Source organism: Canis lupus, chromosome 16 (assembly GCF_011100685.1).
Source record: "Canis lupus familiaris isolate Mischka breed German Shepherd chromosome 16, alternate assembly UU_Cfam_GSD_1.0, whole genome shotgun sequence".
Lineage (NCBI taxonomy): Eukaryota > Metazoa > Chordata > Mammalia > Carnivora > Canidae > Canis > Canis lupus.
This window is the reverse complement of record NC_049237.1, coordinates 41679041-41695257: the sequence shown is the minus strand read 5'-3', so window position 1 is coordinate 41695257 and position 16217 is coordinate 41679041. Positions and strand designations below refer to the sequence as shown.

Here is a 16217-nt window from a genome sequence, read left to right as displayed (position 1 = left end):
GGTGGACACTAACCTTGCCACAGGTGGGTCTTGAGCACTTGATTTCTGACTAGACCAAATTGAGATGTGCTGGAGAGTAAAATAACATACCGAATTTCAAAGACTTAGTACAATCAAAATCATGTGAAAATGATAGTTTTTTCATGTTGATTACATGTTGAAATAATGTTTGGGAATTCAGTGGGCTAAGTAATATATATTACTAGAATGATTTTCTCCTGTTTCTTTTGACTTCTTTTCAATGTGACTCTAGAAAATTTCAAATGACAAATGTGGCTCATCTTATGTTTCTGTTGGACGGTGTTGTGTTAGACAATCAACAAGCCAATTCTGGGCTAGACACTGCAACAAGCCAGGAGGCAATTTTTAAAAAGGAAAGATTAATCCAGACAGCTCACTCCTTACAACCTGGTTGATGAGACAAGACATCGAGAGCCATTGATTGACACAACCAGAAGGTAAACAGCGAATAGCAGAAGATTCCCCGGTGGGAGCTTAACAGAGAGAAGTGGTCTGAGATACCTTTTCTGAAGCAGTGAAATCTCAAAAGATGGTTGCAGGATAAATAGTGTTTCTTTTCTGTAGCTATAGAAGTAAGAGAACAGCATTCTGGAATAGAAGAGAAGGAGAGCACTGAGTGGGCCTGGGGTAAAATGTGTAGACCAACGTGTCTAGAATGAGCATTGTACCCTGAAAGGGACTCAGGTCTACACAATCTCCTGTATGTTGATATGCTCAATCATCTCTAGAATGACTTCCTGCCTGCTCTTCATGAATTTCTGTCCTTTCTTCCAGATTTCTCCATACTCAAGACCTGAAGCTACAAAATAAAGGTATATGCATGTGTTGCCAGCCAGGTGTTCACTCTGCTTCTGACCAGGCTTCCAGAAAGTATACTTCAATGTATGCTTTTGGACAATGGTACAGCATGCTGTTTCACTTTCTCCTCAACCAGGTAATCCTTTGAATGGAGAGTCCAAGTCATGTAAAGAACAGAACTCTGTTTATTTAAATTGCCACCTACATAGGTTGAGTAACCATTTTCATTTGCCTGGGGACTGTCCCAGTTTCAGCACTAAAAGTCCTGTGCCTTAGGAAACCCTTCAGTTCCAGGGAAACAGAGATGGCTGCTCCACCTCACTTACTCTGCCATATTCTGGACTCTGACTTTGTTTCTCATTTCTAGCTACTGGCCTCCTGCTAATGTGCTTTCTCTGGTCACAGCAGTGCTGACTTCACAACATTTTTTCTTGGCTTTGGTTTTGTGATTTCTGGGGGAAGATTGAGGAGTGGGTCACAATTCTTCGTATTAAATTCACCTTCCCTTTTAAAAACACATCACTGCATACTGTAAGGAGGAAAGGTGTTATGCACTCAATCAAAAAGGGAGAACTTTTCGTGTTCCAAAAAGTAGGAACCCAGAAGTCCTAGTCCAAGTAGATTTATCTCATCACTGGAACCTACTCATCTGTCACTTCCCTGTCCTCCTGGGATCACTCCTGGTTCTTTTGAAGCCATACTTCTCTAGTAAGTCCTATTCTTGTTCTCAAGGGCTGTTAGCTAAGGGGAAGCATCAAAATGATGTAAAAATTCCTAGATCAGAAATTCAGAGAAGTAGGTTCAATTGCAAGTTTTGGCAGCAAAAGGGTATGTAACCCTTTTGGAGGTTAAGAAGGCCTCCAAGTCCCAAAGAAGTGAAGCCCAAATGAGGAAGGTGGATTTGAGTTTTTAAGGTACTGAACTGAAATGAAACCTTTCAGATCATTTCACCCATGTCACAGATTCATAAAACTAGCTATATTAGAATCACCTACCCCAGAGTTCTAGCATCAGTCTGAAAAACTGATTCCAATTTCCACTTAACAACAACTTCTTGCACAGGGCTGTGAATTCCAAGTTGCAAAACTTGGGTCTCAAAATATTTGTGTGGAAAATGTTACTGTCTAGCACCTTCCAAGGCTCCTCGGTAGCCTTGTCAAAAGATTAAATTCTTTGAGATCAAACAACAAAAAGTAAATGAACCTCTGGTGGTAGAGAGCACAAAGGAAAATGGACAGTTGATTCCTGGCAAAGCATGACTTTCATGCCTTTAACCATTTGGCTTAGATTCACAAGATCCATACCTTCAAAAGCTCCATGAGTTGGTAATGTGTCCTAAGACCTCAGGGGTTGCATGCCTCAGAGAAGATATTTAAAAAGTTCCGACCTGTTTTACTTTTATATTTGGATTGGCATGAACTTATGCCTCTCAGCTAATTAAATAGTCTTCCCCTCCCACCCTTTTCTGTCCTAGACAGGTAGGCAGAGTCTGTTTTAATGATGAGCAGTCTGGTCCACCACACTTCTTCATAACAAGTCAATGCGGGCTTACTCAGGCAGGGGGAGAACACCTGGCATTCTTCCTTAATTATATAGAAGGGTCAGAACTGCTGGCTCTCATGTGGTTTATCCCCTAATCTCGGCTATCACATCAGACCACACTGTCCAGGGCAACTGTGCATTTTCTCCAGCTTAACAGGAAACCTGCCCTTTTATGATTTTGCACGGAGCTGGAGGGAGAACTCTTATAGCCAGGCTAAAACTGAGTAGGATCCTGGCCTAATCTGGAAGGCACTCCAGTTCTGTTTAGGTTAATTTTGAACCTTTCCAAAATTTAATTCTGTGGAAAAGATCATGAAATAAAAAGATACAATTGCATACAAATGTACAATAAAAAGCACAAATTAATGCTGCTGGTTGCTGACTTAACACATGATTTTGAACAAAAAGTTCTCAATTGCATTTTTTGTTTCTTTTTTCTGTGCAGTGGGGATAATAACACTTTAACTTCTTCAAAAGATTATGAGGAGACACACAGGGGAGGGGAATTACTGTGAACAAGTTAAATCACTGAGGTTTTATTCTTTTTTTAAAAAAAATATTTTATTTATTTGAGAGAAGAGCAAGATAGAAAAAGAGAGCATGAGGAGAAGGAGGGGCAGAAGGAGAAGGAGAAGCAGACTCCCCACTGAGCAGGGAACCTCACTGGCAGCTAGATCCCAGGACCTTGAAATCATGACCTGAGCATAAGGCAGATGCTTAACTGACTAAGCCATCCAGGTGCCCCAAATTTTGCACCAGCCATCCAGGTGCCCCAAATCTTGCACGAGTTCATACCCCATTTAGTTTAAACTTTGGACCCAGACACAATTTAAAGTTAAAAATCTAACTCTTAATTCTCAGGTTATATGTGTAAATCATGCAATGTAACATTATCTTCAGCATTACGCTGAAACAAATAAAATAGGGTTTTAAAAACTGACCCTTCAAACTAGATTGATCTAAGTAAGTCCTTTAACAATAGTTCTATCTTTGATACCATCCTCCATTGTCAGCAGTAGTAACTGCCACAGTGTGACCCTGTGACCCATGGATTGGCCAAAAGGACTTCAGCATGCTGGTCATGCTTCTTCCTCTTTTTCTTTCTTTCTTTCTTTCTTTCTTTCTTTCTTTCTTTCTTTCTTTCTTTCTTTCTTTCTTTAATTGAAGTATGACTGACAGACAACATTATATTAGTTTCAGGTGTATAACATAATGATTCAACAATTGTCTATATTGCAAAATGATCACCACAGTAAGTCTAGTTACCATCCATAACCACCCAAAGTTACAAATTTTTTCTCTTGTGATGGGACCTTTCAAGACTTACCTTCTTAGCATCATTCAGGTTTACAATACAGTATTATTGACTTTTCACCATCTGTACATTATATCCTCATGACTGATTTATTTTACAACTGTTAGTTTGTATCTCTTGATTCCTCCCTACTTCCCCTTTCTCCTGAGCCTGTGTAGACCTTCTTTGTAGTCGTACAGTTTTAGAGAAGCTTAGTGCAAAAAGTAGCTAGCAGAAGAAAAACAGGGGAGGAGGAAAACCTTGAAATGACAATATTTTATTTTTTTAAAAAAATTTGTTTAAAAAAAATTTGTTTATTCTTGAGAGACACACAGAGAGAGGCAGAGACATCGGCAGAGGGAGAAGCAGGCTCCCTGCAGGGAGCCCCATGCAGGACTCCAAACCAGGACCCCGGGATTGGGATCGCTACCAGAGCCAAAGGCAGATGCTCAACCACTGACCCACCACGTGCTCCGAAATGACATTTTAATTTTAAACTCTCAAGCATGTCACAGCCTCTGCAGGTATGTGATAATTTTTCAAAGTATACAAAAATACGTATTTTGTTAATAAAGGTATCTAAGTATGGCTCTCAAAAAACTCTACTGGGCCCCCAGTTCAATTGCAGAGGCTGCAATCTCAGCCTTCCAGTGAGGCCAGGCAGCTAACACCAAAATGTGAATCCAGATGGGCATCAGACCATAATGAGGTGGGGGAGGGAAGCTGTGGAACTAAGAAAGCACTCAAATACAAAAGTTTAAAAACACTGAGCCAGATGGTGATACACAAATAGGCTGAATCATACCTTAAGGCTGCAAATTTTCAACATCTGCTCTAAGGTTTACTTATATAATCAAGGAGTCAATCGAAATCATTTATCAAAATTATTTTTTAAACCCCATTCACTACAGGCTTAGTGGATATTTAATTTTCTGTAACATTCTAGTATGGTACTCGCTTGAAGGTACTCTGTATTTGTTTAAAAATCAACAAATAAAAGTTCAGTATAAATTTCTTTCAAAAAGTTACATAATATTTCCCATGAGAAACTCCACTTGCTCCTGTGGGAAACTATACAATGGAGTTTATTAGCAGTAAGATTGTGCATGATCATCAGAATAGCAAAGCGATCTTTTTTACCTGAGTGCATATTCTAATCTGCCTGTATGAATTATGTGAGTAAAATCTTTGAAGTATTGTTGAGGAAGTAACTTGGGTAAATTGAACTTGACAGAGCCCCTTTATCTAGTTCCAATGTGATTATATTTTGAGGCACATATAGAATCATCAAGAATCCTGGTTTAAAATATGATTCAATGAGTACATTCCAGCATTAGATAAAGCAATACAGGACAATGAAAACTGTATTGAATAAGGGGAAATTTAACATCAATAATTCAACATTAACTTTGGGGGGGTTTAATTTGATAGACTGTCTCACATCCTTTTACATTTAAGAAACTTGTCAGTAATATATAAGGGAGTAAGCATTCATTTTACAACTATATGTTGCAGATGCATAAGGTTTGGTTGGTTGTGCCCTGCAAAGCTGCAATAGGTGCCATTCATGTGAACAAGGTAAAAGGCATCCCTTTATGCGGAGTATGATTTACTCAGTCCTAAAGGTAGCCTCATTGAGGATTTAGGAGTTAAGTAAGTTGTTCTGCCTCATATGATTCTCAAAGAACAGAAATCTGTCCATTTAAGTACCTAAATTTAAAGTGCCTTTGTGTCTCTGTGTGTATGTATACATAAATATATAAAGATTGACAGAGAGAGTGCGCATGAGCATGCATGCACAGGGGGAGGGGAGGGGCAGAGGGAGAAGGAGAAGCAGATCCCTCCTCCTGCTTAGCAGAGAGCCTTGCAAGGAGTGGGACTCCATCCCAGGACCCTGGGATCATGACCTGAGCCGAAGGAAAGCAGACACTTAACTGACTGAACCACTCAGGACACTTAACTGACTGAACCACTCAGGCCACCCTATAAATATATATATTTTAATATATATTAATATATATTTTATATATTTATATATAAATGTAAATATATATTATATATATAATATATATAAAAATATAAATATATATTTTAAAGATTTTATTTATTTATTAATAAGTTATACACAGAGAGAGACAGAGACACAGGCAGAGAGAGAGACAGAGAGAGAGAGAAAAGCAGTCTCCATGCAGGGAGCCTGACGTGGGACTTGATCCCAGGACTCCAGGATCACGCCCTGGGCCGAAGGCAGGCGCCAAACCACTGAGCCACTCAGGCTGCCTAAATATATTTTTTAATGGACTTTTTCATTAGTGTACAGTTTCCTGGAACCTTAAAGAGACTCTGAAGAAGAAACTTGTACCTTTGGGTCAGGCTTATGAGCATGAAAATAATTAGAGTGCTGTTTTATCATGGATATTATCCCAGTGGTTATTGAAGTGTGCATGCTTAATGACAGCTTCAACAGCATTTTAAAGAATGTTATTGATATGACTTTAAAGGAAAGACAACTTTCAAGGATCCTACTCTACTTTGGAATTTCTCAGAAACAAACACTGAGACAAAGATTTGAGTGGAAGAAATTTAGATGGGAGGAATAAGAAATAGGGAATTAAGGCAGGGAAAGAAAGAGAGCAAATACAAAGTGTGTTAGCAAAAGAAGTACCACAAGTGGAGTGGAACCTTCTGCGGAAAGTGTAGATGGCATATCTCTGAATTATTTCACGGAGGGAGAGGGAAATGGGATATTTATGCACCACTTCCACCATCTTTGGTCCAGAGCTTTTCCTGGGGTCTGTTAACTCTCTCAGAACGTGGGCAAACATGCTTTAATGACCAGAGAAAGCCCTACAAAGGCATGTAGGGCACAACCTTCCCTGTTTTCATTATGTAATAGCAACCCTATATCCTTTTTTCAGCCAGGACTTCCTTCTCTGCTTATTGGTCATCTGGAATAAGAAGCTGAAAATGACAAGGGAGAAGATATAACTTCAGATTCAGTGAAGGGGCGCCTGGGTAGATTAGTCAGTTAGGTGTCATGACCTTTGGCTCAGGTCATGATCTCAGAGTCCTAGGATCAAGCCTTGCATTGGGCTCCCTGCTCAGCAGAGAGTCTGCTTCTCCCTCTCCACCTGCCTCTCTCCCTATTCATGCTTTCTTTCACTCCTTCTCAAATAAATAAATAAAATCTTTCTTTTTTTTTTTTTTTTTTTTAAAGGAAGATTCGATGGAGCCCTTACTCTGTCCCCTTGTAGAAGGATCCCTCTGCCTTCCAGGAACCAGGACCTCTGGCCCACCCTAGACAAAAGTTGTGGGGGTGGGAAGCCCAAATTCCTCAAGTCATTTCCTGATCTATGCGTTTTAAGCAGGAGAACTTGTTCAATTAAAATGGACTATGACGTGGATCAAAGCCCCATTTTGCCAAAGATGTGACATTGCTTTTGATTTATTATCATGGCTGATGGGGGCATTTTCAGGGACTTCCATCTGGCTTTTCTTCACATATGACTTACCCTGTGTAGGCCAGTGAACCAGGGTGAGGTAAGGTTTTATCAGTTCTAATTATAGTTGTTTCCATGATGCCCTTGGGCAACAGAAATTTCCACTTGCTAGTTCCATAGATCCACTGGTTTGACTATGAAATGAACTGAGGCCAGGACTCCGATTTCATTTACCACCGGTGCACCCCCACCCTAAAAGGTGGCTATGATGCAGGTTTAGATCCACGGGCATGAGTGATCTAACAGCTGCATCTAACAACTGAGCTTAAATCTGCTGAGGAAATGTAGGAAATAGTTCGAACATGTGCCTCGAAGTTATCTCACCCACATCAAGAGAGAGCTGAGGTATGTGCATACCAACTCCCTTGCAAGTATCTCAGTCATAGGATGAGGGCTGCTCTAGGAGGGGTGATTCTGAAGCCTATCTGGCTGCCATGTGCTCAGCTACAGCGTACTATGATGGCAAGAAAAAGCCTTCAGTTGCAGGCACTGGTAGTTGGAGGTCAGTATTATGTGCACCCACTAAAACAGAAATAGCCAAAGGGGTAAGCATGAAACACTGATATTACCTTCTACTTTTAATTAACTTTTAACTTTTATTTATTGTACTTTATTTTATTGTATTTCTTAAATACCGCACAAACATAAAACTAATTGTTAGCTCCTTTGCTTATTTATCTTAGAAAACAAGAAAACCGACCCAAATTACAAGTTAAGAGGACAGAAAATTTGCAAACCCATAAAATTTAAGTTAACATTAATTCAGTGTGGGAGATGATATTTTGCTAAAACTCAAATGCCACATAGACTATGAGTATGATACTCTGCCAGGATTTTTGAATTAGTCCTCCTTTGTTTCATGCGAAGACTCAAAAATTTCCACCATTTTTCCTTAATTATTAAAGAACTTTCATGTATATAGTGAATGTAAAATCGTTTCCCTTCACTTGGCTTGAATGCATTATTTACATGCTAAGCCATTCTCTTTTATTCTTAAGAGATATAAATCTTGACAATATACACCTATAAACCTTCGGACAATATAAAAATATAATGTAACAAATTCAAACCAGAACGTGGGGCTGAGAAAATGCAAATGTCTAAGTGGAAGCACTAAATTTATCATTTTTCATAACATCCAAAGGTTATCTGTAGTTATCTAAAGGAATTCAATAATAAATAAGTAATAACAAATGAGTAATAAATAAGGTATCTAAAGGTACCAGGAATGGGGGTGCCTGGGTGGCTCAGTTGGTTATACATCTGCCTTCGGCTCAGGTCATGATCTCAGGTTTTGGGATTGAGTCTATTGTCAGGCTCCCCACTTAGCAGGGAGTCTGCTTCTCCCTCTCCCTCTGCCCCTCCCCCACCATTCATGCTGGCTCTCAAACCAGTAAATACATTTAAAAAAAATAAAATAAAATAAAATAAAAAATAAAATAAAAAAGGCTATCAAGAATAGCACATATTGTGATGTTGAATATTATTTCAACTTCTTAAGGATTTTAATTTTTTTAATTTTGGAGAGATTTTTAAGGAACAGAATTTTTAAATATGGAAATCCTAATCTCAAATATCAATTCTATCAGTTTTTCATTGGTAACTTTTTCTTTGATTGAATTGAAGTAAAATTATACTGAATGCCACTATTTCTGTAAAAGTAACATATACACCATGATCCTAGTTTGTTTTTTTAATTTTCTTTCCTCTCTTCCTTCCTTTGTTCTTTCAGCAGAGGGAGATGGCTGGAGTTATATATATATATTTTAAGATTTTATTTATTTATTCATGAGAGACAGAGAGAGAGAGAGAGACAGGCAGAGACACAGGCAGAGGGAGAAGCAGGCTCCATGCAGGGAGCCTGACGTGGGACTCCATCCCAGGTCTCCAGGATCAGACCCTGCGCGGAAGGCGGCGCTAAACCGCTGAGCCACCCGGGCTGCCCTATATTTACTTTTGACTATTTAATCTTGGCTATTTCATTTCTGGGTGATAGGAATTTGGGGACTTTTAATTTTTCTTTAAATTTTTCTTGAATTTTTATAAGATAAAATCAGGAAAAGTATTGGGAAAAACTAGTGTAATCGAGCTTGATTTCCATTATTTTTAATTATGTCATAGCTTCTGTACTGATCTAAAGATCAAGACATATTTTTAAACCAATCTCGATTATAAACCAACCTAATTTCTAGGGGCCAAGTGGTCCAGGCATAGTATTATATTTATTTTTTGACAGTTCTCTTCAGCTTTTGGATATTAATTCCTTGGGATGAGTATCTTTGGCCCAAAGAAATGGAAAAGATTTCTTATTCTTTACCTAGTTATGGTTAAAATCTATCATTCCTCTGTGGCTGAACCCATATTTTAAGCCCCTGCAATCTGTTGCTATGATGAAATCTTACAGAATTAACAAACTTGAGCCAGTGTGACCCTATATCAGGGTGATCCTCCAGGAGTCATAGGAGGCTCAGTGGTTAATCCCCTATATAGTTCTTGAAATGGAACTGGATGAAAATCAAAACTATATAAAGGAAAAAGGCAGTTTTAGGGTAAATATGATTCAAACCTCAGACATTAATGTTCTCTATTCCATGGACAATTAAGTGTGTTTGAAATTTAATGTCTTAACTTAACATTCCTTGTTGATAACTCGGCAGCAAGAGGCAAAAACTTAGAAGGTCAGGGGGCACCTGGGTGGCTCAGTGGTTGAATGTCTGCCTTCAGTTCAGGTCATGATCCCGGGTCTTGGGATCGAGTCTTGCATCAGGCTCCCTGCTTCTCCCTCTGCCTGTGTCTCTGCCTCTCTCTCTGTGTGTGTCTCTCATGAATAAATAAATAAAATCTTAAAAAAAAATAAGAATCTACAAAGTCCATACAACTAAAATGCTATTTTACTCAAAATCTAATACCTGCCTCAGCTACAAATGCAAGTTCCCCCCAGTTCAACTGATGTTAAATTCAGCCACAGGAATTCACGTCAGACTGTACAAGGTACAAAGGACTCACGTCTATTAAAAACAATCCTATACCTGGAATTCCCAGGTGCTGCAGCTGTGTCAGGATAATAGATATTTTTTTATAAGATTTTTAAAAAAATTTTTGTTTATTTATGATAGTCACAGAGAGAGAGAGAGACAGAGAGAGGCAGAGACATAGGCAGAGGGAGAAGCAGGCTCCATGCACTGGGAGCCCGATGTGGGATTCGAATCCGGTCTCCAGGATCGCGCCCTGGGCCAAAGGCAGGCGCCAAACTGCAGGCTGCGCCACCCAGAGATCCCAGGATAATAGATATTAAGTGGAGTTTTTCTTGCTGTCTCATGATTGCTGTTAAGACCCAAGCCTGAGGGAAACAGAGACTGAGGGTCCTATACCCTAAGTTCAGAGACACTAGCAGTTGGGGCCCATACCTCTGTAGCAGAGAGGAAAGGCCTGGATGAGAGGGGTGGGCTTGGGGAGGATGTGCTACTCGTGGAAAGGAGTTATCCCATCCTTCTCTACAACCAAGGATGGGGATGCCACCAGGAAAATTATTTCTAACAGTGGAAGGAGAGGTTAGCATTGAAGTTTGCTATTTAATATATATTGGGTCAACAGACTGAGCGACTTGACAGAGGTCAAAGAAGGAGTGTTAGTGTGGTACTGAGATGCTCAGGGGAGCTAAAATCCCACCAGAGCCCTGGCTGAGTTCTTGGTTTAAGAAGAGTACAGCAAGACCTACTTGTGCCCATTGGCCCAGGAATGGCCTTGGGAGTGGACTGGAGGCATTGCCGGGACCATGGCATTATGGGGGATAAGGAGGTGGATGCAGTGGGGCAACATGATATAAGTTACCAGCTGGCTAGAAGATATTAGCTCTTGAAAGGGGCTCCCAATGATCAAGGAGGCTGCTCCAAAGTGACCTCTTCAACCATTCACACAAGGACAGTGAGCTAGAATAGCAGGTAAGGTTGTCAAGAGAAAAGGACTGCAACCTCACAGGATATAGTAATTAGATGTCTATCTGTCTGTCTCTGGTTCTCCAAAGCCAGAAATCCATCTCATGCCTCCTTCTCTGTCCCTTAGACTGGCTGCTCTGTTGAGGTGAAGGGAGATGGCTAGGTTCGAAATAGTTATGAGATTAAAATTTTGAAATGAACTGGATGGGGACTTCTGGCCAAGATGGAGTCGGGGCACCAGGCTTATATTCACTCCTGAAACTAAACACACACACACACACACACACACACACACACACACGCCAGGCAAAATATACAAAGCAATGCTTTTTAAGACATGCAATTAAGCATTGTTGGTCATTATAAAAGTGCATATTAAAACTAAAATGAGATATCAGAAGGAGTAAAATAAAAAGACTATTTCACACATTGGCAAGGATTTGGAGGAACTGGAACTCTCAAACTATTTTGATAGGACTATACAACTACTTTGGAAAATAATTTGGGAGTTTCTAAAAACATTAAGCAGAAGTCTATCATATGCCCCAGCCATTACTCAATTAGGTATTTATCTAAATTTTTAAAAGCAGAGATGCCCAGATATAAAAACTTGTACGCAGATTTTTCACAGCAGCTTTATTGGTCATAACCCCAACCGGAAGCAACTCAAGTGTCTGTCAGCAGGCGAATGGATGTACAAATTGTAGTATAACCATATAATTGAATACAACACAACAAGAAAAAGACATGAACTATTGGTTCCTACAACAACATGGATAAACCTCAAAATATTTACGTCAAGTGAAAGAGACCAGACAACAAAATGACAGCATGCCCTTTAACGGAAGGAGGGCAAAGAAGGGTTAGGAGGGAGAGATTCCAAAGAGTAAGAGAAAACTCTGGGGAGTGATGGTTGTATTCACCATCTTGAGCATGGTGATAGTTTCATGGATGCTTCTAAGGGTCAGAATGTATCGAATTGCACACCTGAAACATACTCAGCTCATTCTAGGCCAATAACACCTCAGTAAAGCTGATAAAAAGTAAAGAACCATAATGTGGCTATAGGATCTAAAATGGGACTGATCGAATCGAAGTTATTGAAAAGTTATGAAATTGGACTGAGGGAGAATTGAGTCCTTCCTCAGGCAGAGATAGAGTAGATTAACAAATATAGTGGGGATGGGATGGGGACTGCTATCCTTTGCATTCTAGTTTCCTGAAATTTGGCAGTGCATTAGTTACAAAACCAGCTATTCACTTGCAATCACCAAATGCTACAGCCAACCCAAGAGCTTTCATTATCCTCTGATATCTTGAAAATGCAATGTTAGTTCTGCTAGTGCATTTTCAGGGACTCATGGCCGAGATGTCATGTGCTCAGGCTTGAGAATTAATCTTATTTCTCTTCCCTCCGGGTTCTGAGGGACAATCAAGAAATAGACACGGAAATTGGGGTCAAAATATTATCTTTGATTTATTATAACTGGATCAGGGAATGAGCTTGGATCTAAAGTTTGACACCTTTACGTATGATTTGAATATTTGTTTATTGTGAGAGAGAGAGAGAGAGAGAGAGAGAGAGAGAGAAACAGCACTGGGGAGCGAGGGGAAGAGTGTAAAGGAGAGAAAACATCAAGCAGCCTCCCCACTGAGCACGGGGCTCCACACAGGCTCCATCTCATGACCTGAGATCATGACCAGAGCCGAAATTAAGAATCCGATGCTTACGTGATTGAGTCACCCAGGAGGCCCATTATTTGAATTTATTTTACCAGCACCTGGACAGCTGAATTTCTTCCTTGCTCTCCTCCCCACTCTTCCCCAATGCCAAGGCTGAGACCATTGTAGTAAATTCACCCAAAGGAGCAAGTGCAGAGGAAGAGAAAAACATTCTGTCTGTGTAGGCACTAATATGGCACTGAGAAGAGCTACTTGAGAAAACGTTTGGAATCATAGGAGGCATTAAATGTCATTACAAGCATCAAGCTGACTAAGGGTCTTCTGTAAATAAGTAAGTGGATTGGCATTCAGGTGCTATGAAGTTTTAAAAAATTTTTTTGCTATTTTTTTTATTTGATGCACACATTGCTAGTATCAACACTAATCTCAGTACATTTTTTTCAACTGATATCTAGTTTACAAACTAGTCTTTAGTTGAAATGGATCTTCTCCATAGCAAAGTTGTATAATACATTTCTTTCAGGTATATGTCAAGAATTCCACATTAAGTTGTTTAAGTACAAACTGAAATAAGATAGATATCATAACTATGATAGATATGAAGACATGCACAGGATTTGCTCTTTCATTTTGAAACACATGATTGATGCAAAAGTGTTGTATCATTTGCTCATTTAATTTAGGTATACTCAAGTCTATTATAAAGGGAAAGTGAGAGGGAGGGGAACAATTCAAACAGCACAGTTCACCTACTCTTCTACTCATTCTTTATTCACCCAAATTACACATGTGATGCTCTTGACTCCTTCACTGCTCTCAGATCCCATGTGTCTCATATCTCACTACACTGAGTATGACTCTAGGTACAAGGTACATGTACTTGGGATGCCTGCCTGGCTCAGCAGTTGAGCATCTGCCTTCTGCTCAGGTCTTGATCCAGGGGTCCTGGGATCTAGTCCCACATCAGCCTCCCCACAGGGAGCCTGCTTCTCCCTCTGCCTATGTCTCTGCCTCTCTTTGTGTGTCTCTCATGAATATATAAATAAAATCTTTTAAAAAAATTAAGGTACATGTACTTTAACATAGTCCCTACATGCAATCCATCTAACTCACTCGCTGCCAACCAAAGAAGTAGTGATCTGTTCCAGTGTTGGAGGAAGTACTGATCTTATAATTAGTAAGAGATTCCTTGTCTCTTATGTGGGTGGCTGTTGGCATCCAAACACCACCAACCTAAGAGATTTTCAAGAGGAATGATTTTTCTTTACCTTTTGTTCTACCTATTTACCTGAACCCCTACATAAGATATAGCACCTCTGTAATATTTGCTATCCACTGGTGTTATTTAGTAAAGAGATTTGAGGAAGAAATAATTCTGTTTTCTGTCAGAGCATAAATTTGCCATCAACTTTGTAGCTGGTTGGCCAAGCATATTGACTTAAATGTGAGGCTTACCCATGTTTTGTCCCTCTATAAAGTACAATTTTTGAATATCTTTGTATTTTGTTCCCTTTTCCATCTTTAGCAACAAAACTAATCAATTTTATACTAGAAGGTATTATTTTGTACTTGTTCCTTTGTAAGTTCACCAGAGGGGTCATTGCACTTTTTGTTTTAATGATAAAAGAGTTTCCATGGCTTCTTGCCACTCCTAGACAAGGTTGTAAAACAAACAGTGACCTGGGGACTATAGGTGACAGGGTTGTTAGTCTAATAAAAAAGTTTTCAAATATTCTTCAATATCCTTCTTATTTATTTCTCTCTGTAGCTATTATACAAGATCATCTTTCATATTCATTTGTCCCAGTCCTTCAACAAATATTCTGCATTCATGCCAGTGTGCTGTGTTCTGTATTTGCAGTTAATGACTTTACTTGGAATTAGATATTTAAAATATTATTTATTTTTAATGACTCATTCCTGGGCAGTCAATCTTTTATTGATTAAACTACTGAAAACATAACTTCAATAGAATTTATAACTTTACATGTTTATTTCTTCTCATATTTGAGGTTACTATTGATACAATTTACATGTTTTTTATATTGTGCAGCTAGTAACAGAATATTGTAGTTATGATTGTTTTTGCTATATTCCCTTTTTTAACCTTTTATAACTAGAATTGTAAGTGATTTATGCACCACCATTACTATTTTGCAGAATCTTACTATAACTCTATATTTACCATTACAAGTGAGATTTGCACTACCTTTTTATGTTTTTGTGATGTTAATTTGTGTTCTTTTATTTCCACTCAAAGAACTCCATTTAGCATTTCTTGTAAGGCAGATCTGGGGATAATGAAGTTCCTCAGCTTTTGATTGTTGAAGAAAGTCTGTATCCCTCTTTTGTTTCTGAAGGATAGCGTCTTGGGGTATAGGAATTCTTGGCTGATAGTTATTCTTCTAAAATATTTTAAATATGACATCCCATTCTCTTCTGGCCTGAAAAGCTTCTGTTGAGAAATCTGCCAGTAAGTAGTCTTATGGGGTTCCCTTGCATCTAACTTCTCTTTTTTCTCTTGCTGCTCTTACAGTTCTTCTTCTTCTTCTTCTTCTTTTTTTTTTTTTGTCTTTGATTTTTGACACTTTTATTATACCGTGTCTTAGTGTAGCTCTATTTGGGTTCAACCTATTTGAAATCCTTTGGGCCTCGTGGATCTGGATGTCTACTTCTCTCTTCAGGTTTTGGAAGTTTTCAACCATTATTGTTTTAAGTATACTTTCCACCCCTTTCTCTTCTGAAATTCCCATAATGTGAATACTGTTTTCTTTTCATTGTGTCCCATAAGTCCCATACACTTTCTTCACTCTTCTTCTTTTTTTTTTTTTTTCTCCTCTAACTGGATAATGTCTAACATCCTAAACTCCAAGTTGCTGGTTCTTTCTTCTGCATGGCTGAGTCTACTTTTGAAACACTCCATTGAATTCCTCAGTTCAGTTACTGTATTTTCAAACTCCAGGATTTGTTTCTTATTCTTCTTTTTAAAAGAAAAAAAAAAAGATTGATTTATTTGTTTATTTTAGAGAGAGAGAGAGAAAGAGAGAGGGCAAGTGCAGAGGGGTGGGGAAGGGCACAGGGAGAGAGAGTCCTAAGCGGACTCCGGACTGAGCATGGAGCCCTGCGTGGGTCTCCATCTCACATCCTAGAGATCAAGTTCTGAGCTGAAACTAAGAGTCAGATGCTCAACCAACTGTCCCACCCAGGTGCCCCATGTTTTCCCTTTTTTTTTTTTTTTAATGGTGGCTATCTCCTTTTCAAACTTCTTTTTTCGTTCATAGTTTGTTTTCCTAATTTTATTTTGTTATCTGTGTTTTCTTGTAGCTCACTAAACTTCTTTAAGAGCATTATTCCAAACTTTTTGACAATTCATAAATCTCCATTTTGGGGGGTCAGTAATTAGAGCTTCATTAGTTTCCTTTGATGGTGTCACACTTATCTGAT

General features: G+C 39.0%; 1 protein-coding gene across 4 annotated transcripts in view; it reads left to right on the top strand.

Moving 5' to 3' along the window:
- The window catches only part of MTMR7 (myotubularin related protein 7), a 174043-nt gene that overhangs the window by 3485 nt on the left and 154341 nt on the right, over positions 1-16217 (top strand). For 3 of the 4 annotated variants that reach the window (XM_038560256.1, XM_038560257.1, XM_038560258.1), the window contains 2 exons: positions 254-458; positions 796-955. In XM_038560256.1, coding sequence (XP_038416184.1) covers positions 842-955 — 114 coding nt within the window. In that variant the 5' untranslated portion in view covers positions 254-458; positions 796-841. Of the gene's footprint in view, positions 1-253; positions 459-795; positions 956-4024; positions 4180-16217 lie in introns of those variants that run through there. The other variant, XM_038560260.1, reaches the window with a different exon arrangement.